The sequence below is a fragment of the Dipodomys merriami genome, unplaced genomic scaffold, assembly GCF_024711535.1.
Source record: "Dipodomys merriami isolate MVZ:Mamm:240054 unplaced genomic scaffold, mDipMer1.0.p SCAF_136, whole genome shotgun sequence".
Classification (NCBI taxonomy): domain Eukaryota; kingdom Metazoa; phylum Chordata; class Mammalia; order Rodentia; family Heteromyidae; genus Dipodomys; species Dipodomys merriami.
In genome coordinates, this window is record NW_027202671.1 from 1030007 (window position 1) to 1040063 (window position 10057).

The 10057-nt window shown below is 44.4% G+C and overlaps 1 protein-coding gene across 2 annotated transcripts in view; it reads right to left on the bottom strand.

Annotated features, from left to right (window-relative positions):
- LOC138825229 (charged multivesicular body protein 3) overlaps window positions 1-8284 on the bottom strand; it is a 40084-nt gene extending 31800 nt beyond the window's left edge. Inside the window, exons 1-2 of one of the 2 annotated variants that reach the window (XM_070019635.1) lie at window positions 8152-8228; window positions 7436-7632 (exon numbers count right to left, since the gene is read on the bottom strand). Coding sequence is in view for 1 of the 2 variants with exons in the window: in XM_070019634.1 (XP_069875735.1) it covers window positions 8152-8196 (45 nt within the window). In the remaining variant the exon portion in view is untranslated. Of the gene's footprint in view, window positions 1-7435; window positions 7633-8151 lie in introns of both variants that reach the window. The other variant, XM_070019634.1, reaches the window with a different exon arrangement.
- Between the last annotated feature and the right edge of the window lie 1773 nt (window positions 8285-10057).

Consider the following 10057-nt stretch of genomic DNA (forward strand, 5'->3'; position numbering starts at 1 on the left):
CCTGAGTTCAAGCTCCAGGACCTGTACCGACAAACAAACGAACAACAACAAAAACCTAACTATACTCAAAAGCCCTCAGTTTGTCCATCCTGACACAGAAATTAAAAGCTCTCTTGTAACTAAGCTTCCCATTTCTCAGGATCTTCATTTTACAATTTCTCACTGCCTTGGTAGCTTTTAATAATTTTCTCTGCTAGTTATTTTCAGCAGAAGAACTGGTTTGATGCAATTTAGTCTATAATCAACTTTATCTTTTTTTTTTTTTGGTGCCAATCCTGGAGCTTGAACTCAGTACTTGGGCTTTTTTTGCCCCCTCAAGGTTAGCACTCTACCACTTGAGCTTGAGCTACAGCTCCATTTCCAGTTTTTGTTTTTTGTTCTTTTGTGGCCAATTATAGATGAGTCAAGTAGACTTTCCTAACTGGTCTGGTTTTGCCTCAGATCTTAGCCTCCTGAGTAGCTAGAATCATTTTTTAAGCAATATGTCATATTTTTTTTTCGGTCATGGGGCCTGAACTTTATGAATCTAAACTTTATGAATCTAAACTTTATGTATCTAAACAAGTTTTTTTTGTTTTTTGTTTTTTCTGTTGTAGGGCTTAAACTCTGGGCTTGGGCGCTGTCCCTGTCCTCTTCAGCTCAAGACGAGCACTCTACCGCTTGAGCCACAGTGCCACTTCCGGTTTTCTAGTGGTTTTATTGGAGATAAAGTCTCATGGACTTTCCTGGCCTGGCTGGCTTTGAACCGTGATCCTCAGATCTCAGCCTCCTGAGTAGCTAGGATTACTGGCGTGAGCCACCGGCACCTGGCTAAGGAATATCTTTGGCTTCATGGCATTCTCCTGTAACTGTAATCTCAACGTGGGAGGCCAAGGCAGGAAGACCATGAGTTTGAACTGGCACTTTTTGGTATCATTGAATTTATATCAATTCCTTATTCTAAATATTGGCAAATTTTAAAAAAAAGCCATCAAACACTATCCTGACATTTCAGTAGAAACCAAACAGCCTCAGCTAATATAAAGTTAGAGTGTCAGGTAAGAAATGAAGAAATGGTAGAATTAGAATACCAATCTGAAAACCCTTCATCACTAAGAAATTCAGGAAAAGGAGACCAGTGAATGCTTAAGTATTTAACTGAAGGAATAGTTCAGAACTCCGTAATTCCTCTGGCACCTAAGAATCATACCTCAATATCACTTTCTAGCAATGTTAAAAGGAAAATTCCTTAGACCAATTAAATTTAGTCCTTCATTTGAACAAAACAAATTAACTGTAAATTACATAGATCTCAAAAACAGCAAGTTCTAAGAAGTCCAATGTGATCAAAAACCACTTATAAAAAAATGAGATACAAACCAATTTTGGGGGCTACAACTTAATCAACTGGTCACTTAACAGCTTAAATAATTAATTGGCTAAGGGCCTCCTGTAACTAATTAAAGCTCAGTTAATGTGATTAAATTTTACTGATCTGGTCTGTTGAGTCTACTATAGATGCTCAGTACAAATCCATACCTTCAAACAAAATTTTACTTAGCAGCAGTAAAAGAAAAAAAATAACATATATGGCTGTTATGACTTTAACCAGGTAACTGGTTATTAGCAACATTAATAACCAGACATCATATGCCTCCCAATACTACAAAGTACACAGATTACTTGTGAAAAACTCTTGATAAAATTGTTTAACCTTAGTGTAAGGAAGTTTACCTCCAACTTTCATTTCACAGAAAATACAAGAAGCATAGTATCGGGCTGACACGGTGGCTCAGTGGTAGAGTGCTTGCCTTGCATGTATGAGGCCCTGGGTTCAATTCCTCAGCACCACATAAGCAGAAGAAAAAAAAAAGCCGAAAGTGGTACTATGGCTCAAGTGGTAATGCGCTAGCCTTGAGCTAAAGAGCTGAGGGACAGTGCCCAGGCCCAGAGTTCAGGCCCCACGATCAGACCCCCCGCTCCCCCCCCAAAAGAAGCAGAATAATATCTCATGACCATGAGTTACAAGTTACTCATGCAATTAACATAAATTGGTCAAAGGATTTAAGAAGCTACCCAAGGTTAAATCAGTGAGGGACAGGAAAACTGGCAGAACTTCAAGTCCCAGAAAATAATTTTTTTGAGCAAAACCTCCTCTTCCTCACACCTATTCCAAAATTGTTACAAATTTCCAAACAAGAATCCTTAACCTCAAAAAGTCTAGTCTAATCTTAAAGTGGGCCCTTTAAGACAGAGAAGAGCCAGGCAACAGTGGTTCACATCTGTAATCCTGGCTACTCAGAGGCTAAGAGTTGGAAGACTCAGGTTCCAAGCCAGCCTGAGCAGAAACGTCATGAGACTGCCTCCAAACTAATCAACATAAAGCAGGGCTGTATGTCTCCAGAGGCAGAGCACCAGCCAAGTAGAAAAGCCAAGTAAGTGAGAGGCTGTGAGCTCATTCTCCAGTACTTCAAATAATAAATTCATTAAAAAAAATAGGTCTCCCCACCAAGACTTCTCTATCCAAGTGTCTGAGACGTCTGAAGGCAAAGCATTCAATCTGCCAAGGCTCCCCCATGTAACTAATGTTCCCCTGGAGTTGTTCTTGAAAGACTGTTCCATCTTATGACTACTTGACCTTATTGTAATATGTTATTCAGAAAACATTTACTTAGCACCTAAGTCTATGCTGCATACTATATAGAGTTCTTATAACACTGCCCTTACTTGCTTGTCCTAACCTGTCACCATGGCCTGTATGTACAGGACCAAGTTCAACACCATCATGGTGTGGCCTGGCTACATCTGGCCCCTGCCTAGCCTATGCCAGTACCACGTGCCTGCATATTCCAGTTCCCATTGGAAGGCATAATGTAAATTTATCCCAACTTAAGTGTTATCTAGGGCTAGGTGTAGTGGCACAAGCTGTGAGGCCAGCTGTGACGCTTGGAAGGCAAAGAGAGGAATTTCATGGCCCCAAGCCAGTCAAGTTAGCACAAGACCTGCTTTGAAAAACTAAAAGCAAAAGGACTAGTGGCGTGGCTTGAGTAGTATAGCACTTGCCAAGAAAATTCAAGACCCTGCCCTGGCTCAATCCCCAGTACGAAGGAGTTATCCAGTTTAAACTAGAACATTTATTCAATTCCTTTTCAACTCCTCTTTCCTCTCTTCTGTTATCTTTTAATTTTTTTCCCCTGTATTTAGCTTCTCTTATGAAGCTGAATATTTTATTTTGTTTTCTATCTTTAAGAAAATGCCAAATTGCGGGGCACTGGTGGCTCATGTCTGTAATCCTATTCAGGAGGCTGAGATCTGAAGACGGAGGTTCAAAACCAACTCGGGCGAGAAACTCTTAGCTCCAATTAACCACCAGAAAACTGGAAGTGGCACTGTGGCTCAAGTGGTAGATTGCTCACCTTGAGCTGAAGAGCTCAGGGACAGCTTCCAGGCCCAGAGTTCAAGCCCACAACTGACCAAAAAAAAAATAAAAAAGGTAAAAAAACCAGAAGTGAAGTTGTGGCTCAAATGGTAGAGCGCTAACCTTTGTAATAACCCTTGAGTGAGAAAATCCACGGAGGCATGGTTAAAGGGTAATAAAGTTGATTTATTAGTTGGTCTGCAACCCTGTTCTGGGTTACTCAGAACTAGAAGCAGCTGCAACTTCCAAGGGAGCAAGTTTTTCCTTTTTCCTTCTTCCCACAGGCCTTCTGCAGGCTGGCGATCCACAGGCCTGTGGCCTCTGTGCAGGCCTTTCTGCTCTTCACAGCTCTCTCCGCCTCTTCAATCTCTGCAGGCCTCTCTGCTCCCCATGGGCCTCTCAGCTCTTCACAGGCCTTTCCACAGGCCTCTAGGCTCTGTGTGCACCTCTCCATCCGGACCTCTCCGTCAGCCCAGTTCTCCTCCCAGGGCACTGCCCCGCTCCTGGAGGTGCGTCCCTTGCCGCATGTTATTAGAGGTGTCCCCCTCTCTATATCTCCTCCCGGGAACCTCCTCCCCTATATCCGGTGGCCAGCCCACCAAGCCTCGCTTTTCACACCCGGGTGGTGAAGTCAGTGTGGGGTGGGATTTCCTGCTCAGGTTCTCACACCTTGTGCAAAAAGAGGCTCAAGGTCAGCGCCCAGGACCTGTGTTCAAGTACCACGACAAAAAAAAAAAAAGAATGACAAGAAAGTAAAACAATCCAAGAGCCAGTGGCTTACATCTGCAGAAGGCTGAGATGTGAAGATTTGAAGCCAGCCATGGCAGAAAAATCCTCAACACTCTTATCTCCAGTTAACCCTGAAAAGGCAGAAGGTAGATGTGGTTCAAGTGAGCAGGAAACTGAGCAAGAGGCCCTGAGTTTAAGCCCCAGTACCAGCACACATGGGTACAGAGAGAGAGAGAGAGAAAAAGAGAAAGAGAAAGAGAGAGAGAGAGAGAGAGAGAGAGAGAGAGAGACACTAAAATAAGGTTGGATGGGGCTAACAAAGAGGGTGAGTGAAATAAATATGGCCCACACAGTTTGTATGTGGAAAAACAGAATAATGAAACCTGTTAAAATTGATTAGGATAGCTAATGGGATACATTGAATAGAGGTGTACAAATGTTACAACAAACCCTTCCTAGTACAAATTATGTATGTTAAACAAAAAAAAGCGAGGGAAGAGACTGATAGGGGATAGTAACAGAGAAGAGCTGATCAAGGTACATTGTATGCCTATATAGACATGATAAAACCCCTTTTTAAAATGAATTGATGCTAAACTAACATTATTTGTCTTCTTATTCACATGTAGTTGTATTGTGTGTTGTGTATCAATAGCTCCACAAAGAAAAAAGTAATTGACCCTAGCTCTACTGTGCTTTCTGGCATTACAAATTCAATGCTAAGTAAATGTGGCAGGTAACAAAACACTCTGGTCCCAGTCACACAATGTAAGAGAAAGTCTACCATTTAGCAGAAGCTGAAGTATTTTACAACAAACTTAAGCAAGAATGAACCAGAACCGAACAGATACTCTGGCATGCTGAGATGGAAATTAAAAGAAAATCTTGGTTAATAGTATAGAGTCCAAACTTTTATCACCTCAATCTAAGAACTCTAGTAGCTGTATGAAGAATATCCAATTCCAGACTGGAAATGGAAGCAGCATAAAAGGCATGAGAGTTATGAGTTCCAATTTTTTTTTTGGTCGTGGGGCTTGAACTCTGGGCCTGGGCAATGAGTTTCAATTTTTGAGGAAGAAAAAAACTTACTAGATTATAACTGCTTGTTCTGTAAATTTATAAACTGTAAGCCAGATGCTGGTGGCACATGAAAGTAATCCTAGCTACTTAGGAGGCTGAGATCTGAGGATCGAGGTTCAGAGCCAGCTCAGGCACGAAAGACTAGAGCCTCTTATCTCCAATTAACCACCAGAAAGCAGGAAGTGACACTGTGCCTCAAGTGGTAGAGCGATTACCTTGAGCTGAAGAGCTCAGGAACAGGGACAGGCCCAGAGTTCAAGTCTTATGACCAACAAAAACAAAAAAACTTATAAACTGTAAACCTTGGGCAAATTCTCGGCCTCAATTCTATATCTGCAGTGTGAGGATCATTAGAGGTCCTACCTTGTAACACTGAGTAAGTAGACTGGCAGAGTGCTGGGGTCAACATGTTTTAGCTAATAATAGTAGGCAGGATTGACTAGTCTTTTTTTTTTTTTTTTTTTGGTCGTGGGGTCTGAACTCTGGGCCTGGGCGCTGTCCCTCGGCTCTTCAGCTCAAGGCTAGCACTCTACCACTTGAGCCACAGTGCCACTTCCTGCTTTTACTGCTTATGTGGTGCTGAGGAATAATAACACAGAGCCTCATGCATGCGAGGCAAGCACTCTACTACTGAGCCACCTTCTCAGCCCTGACTAGTCTTTTAAAACCCTGCAGACTTGCTACTCAAGAGCCAACCAGCAGCATCAACACAACCTAGGAGCTTATTAAACTCTAGAGCCCAACCCCAGACCTACTGAATCCAATTTTGAATTCATACAAGATTCCTACTAAGTTTTATGCATATCTATGATTGAGGAGCTCCTCTCTGTAACACCCAGACTAGATGGAAGAACCCTAAAAGCCTTTGACTTAAAGGTTTCTTTATGTTATCCAGAGTGTCCTCCAACTTGTGAGCTCACTCTCCTGAGTAGCTGGAACTACAGGTGGGTATCACTATACTTAGTTTAAAATCCTTTATTAAGTGGTTTTATCTACTAAATGGTGGCCTCTGGTAAAATATACAAAATTAAATGAGAAAAGATGTATTAACACCATTTTGCAAAGAGGAGAACATTATGTAGACACATTTTGTGGTATGTGTACATTTTAAGATGTTTGTTATTGTAGAAGAATGTCTTTAAGGGTAGGGAAAGCTGTTACTTTCAGTGTGTGACCTTAGCTTTGCGAATCAAAGATAGTCTAAGAGTCTTAAGAAAGTGTCTCATTACTGTTTAAACTGGTCTCTACATATAACCTGTATTAACACCTTGGCAATTTTTAGAGGATAAATATAATTACTGGGAACATAATGTCAACTTAATTTTTCAATAGGACAACCTATCTGGGAAAATGGCAATTAATGTATGAAACCAGTTTTTATGGTAAGCCTACAGAGCTGAACAAGGTCACTTAGGAAAGTATTTTAGTGCTTTTCCAATAAGAAAAGTCTGGATGTTGTACAGAATGGCTTCTCAAACACTAGTAAACATACTAGGGATTGTCTGAACACAAAATCTGATTCTAGCCAGGCCCAGGTGGCTCATGCTTGTAATGCTAGCTAGATATGAGGATCATGGTTCAAAGCCAGCCTGGGCAAGAAAGTTAGTGAACCAAAGTGGGGCTGTGGCTCAAGTGGTAGAGTACTAGTCTTGAGAACAAAAACTCAGTGACATCTCTCAGGCCCTGAGTTCAAGCCCCAGGACCAATGAATACACCAATACACGAACACACACACACACACACACACACAGAGCATACACAATTTCGAGAAGCTCCTGGTAATGCTGATGCTGCTGGACTGTGTTTGAGGAACTATTACCCCTCTCCTGACTGGGGTGGTGGATCGTGACTATAATCCCTGCTACTCTGACAGCAGAAATCAGGCGGATGACAATTGGAGCCAGCTCCATCAAAGCTCAAGACTTCATCTCAATAAATAAGTCCTAGATGTAGTAGCATATCTCCACTCCAGACCTGCCAAAGCCAAAAAGTCAAGCCCCAAACTGAAAAATAACTACAAGCAAAACAAAAGGGAGTGGAGGTGGAGGTGTGGCTCAAGTTAATATAGCTTGCCTAGCAAGCTTGGTGCCCATGTACAAACCTCAGTACAACCACTCCTCCCACCCTACCCCCCCCCCAAAAAAAGAGAAAGAATTAGCCATCTCTACTAGTTTAAACTTCACATCGTCTAGTCTTCAATCACCTTGAGGTAAAACAAATTATTCTTACTTGGTAAGAATACGGCTGAAAGAGGTTAACTTTCAAGAGATCGCAAAAGCTGAGAGTCAAAACTTGGGCGGGCAGATTCTTGTGCAGGTGCTTCAAACAGCTTGCCTCCTACCATAAGTCAATACACGGGCAGATCTAAAAGTTCAGAGCCGGGTCCAGGGCTGCTTTCGAAGGCAGCGTTCTTCTGGGTCGGGTCCCTGAGACATAACAGTATGCCTCGGGAGTGAACAGAAGTCGGCTGGGAGAGGGGTAGGAAGAGACCACTTCCCTCCCTCCCCAGAGGAGTGGAGAGCCAGGCGCCTCGGGGTCCTAGGACCGTGAGTGCCCCCGGCACAGCGCTCCGGCCGGGCGCGTGAGGGGCGGGGCCGCCGCTGGAGAAAGGTTCCGGGCGGGCTGTACCATCGCGTGCGGGGCAGAGGGGGCCCGGTTCCTCGCCGCCTCAGCCTGGGAAGGGGAGGCCGCCCAACTCCTCACTCAGTCCACGGCACCCCCTCGGAAGCCGGGGTACCGAGGGATTTCGCTCACTCTCCCCACCGCCAGCGCGCAAGAGACTCCGTGTCCGGGCCCCTCGGTCGAGTGGGAGGCCCCGGAAATGGGGGCCGGGCGGTACCAGGCCAGCCAGGGAGGGAAGAGACGCCGGCCGGTTACCAACTCCGCAACGCCACCCCCCCCCCCCCCCAGTCCGCCCACTCACTTGCCGCCGCCACGGGCCTTACCAGCTCTTTGGGGGGCTTCTCTTGTGTTTTTCCAAACAGCCCCATGGCGAACTCCAATGGCCCCTTCCGGTTTCCCGTTCCCGGCGCCCAGGCAGGTCACCGGCAGCCGACGGGGCGGGGCGGGGCGGGGAGGGCCGAGAGTAGGAGTCCTGATGCCCAGAGAAGGGCGCGGCGGCGGGAGGCGTGGTGCGCATGCGCGAGGCTTCTGCGCAGAGGCAAGTTGGGCGGGGTTTTCTAGTCCCAAAGCTTGGTGGTGGTGGTGGTAGTATTGGGCTCCTCCTGGGAAGGCAGATAATAAAATTGAATTGCACGCATCTTAAGAGTCTATTGATTGTGCCCCGGACCGGGAGCGTGCAGAGCCAGATAATCTTTATCCCTACTCAGACGCCTATATTTACGACGGCGCTCCTGATAACCTCATGCTTCATCTTTGTGACAAGTAGGCACCTCATAACTAACTGGACAAGACCACTTCCACCAAATCCACTGCCCCTCCCATGGCACTACCATCGCCTACTCACTAAATCTGGGGCATCATCCTTTTTCCTCCACTTCATATCAAGTACCAACCATTCTAACTTTTCCCAGAAAAAAAAGATCATGGGGCTGGGAAGGTGGCTCAGTGGTAGAGCGCTTGCCTTGCATGCATGAGGCCCTGGGTTCGATTCCTCAGCACCACATAAGAAAAAAGAAAAAAGCCGGAAGTGGCGCTATGGCTCAAGTGGTAGAGCGCTAGCCTTGAGCTGAAGAGCTGAGAGACAGCGCCTAGGCCCAGAGTTCAGGCCCCATGACTGGACTCCCCCCCAAAAAATAAATAAATTTAAAAAAAGATCATGAGATGGCCCACATATCAACAGAAAAGGCTGGGCTGGGAGGTACCTGCCTGTCACCTCAGCTTTGGGGGAAGCTTAAACAGGTGGATTACCATCCACGCTGCCAGGGCAAGAATCAAAACCCCTTTTGAAAAATAAAGTGAAAAGGGAGAATACTAGCTATCTATAACTAGTATAATACTAGTTACTTAGAAGGCTGAGATTTGAGGATTGTGGTTTGAGGTCAGCCCTGAGTCTGCTAGATTCATATTTCCAATTAACCACCAAAAAAAGTTGAAAGTGGAACTTTGGCTCACGTGGTAAAATAGCAGAATAGCTCAGGGACCAGCACCCAGGCCCTGAGTTCAAGTCCCGAAAAAATGGAAGTGAGGAATGCATAGCCAGCTCATGGCCCTGAATTCAGACCAAATACTGAAAAGAAAAAAGGGACAAAGAATTATTGATATGTACAACAGCCTGGATGAATTTCAAAGTAAAATAAGGCAGATAAAGAAGAATACATAGACTTGGCGCCAGTGGCTCACACCTGTAATCCTAGCCAGATCTGAGGATCGTGGTTTGAAACCAGCCTGGCCAGAAAAGTCCCCATGAGACTCTTATTTCCAATTAACCATTCAAACACAAACAAACAAAAACCCAACAACCCAGAAGTGGCTCTGAGGCTGACGTGATAGAGCACTAGCCTTGAGCACAAGAAGGCTCAGGGACAGTGCCCAGACCCTGAGTTCAAGCCCCACAATCGACAAAAATAAATAAGAGTACATACTAAAGGATTCCATTTATATTACATTATGAAAATACAATATAGTGACAGAAAGTCATCAATGATTGCTACAGATTAGCCAGAGAAGGGCAATCCCAGGAAGGATTACAAAGAAACCCAAGGAGTGTGAAAGGGAAATTGATTCTCATGATTTTAGTACATAAAATGTCAAATTTGACACTTTAAATATGTGCAGTTGTTTTATGTCAAGCATACCTCAATATATTCTTTTAAAACATATTACATATTCATTGTGCAAAGAAACCTTTCTATTCTTTTTTTTTTTTTTTTGGGTCCGGTTGTGGGGCCT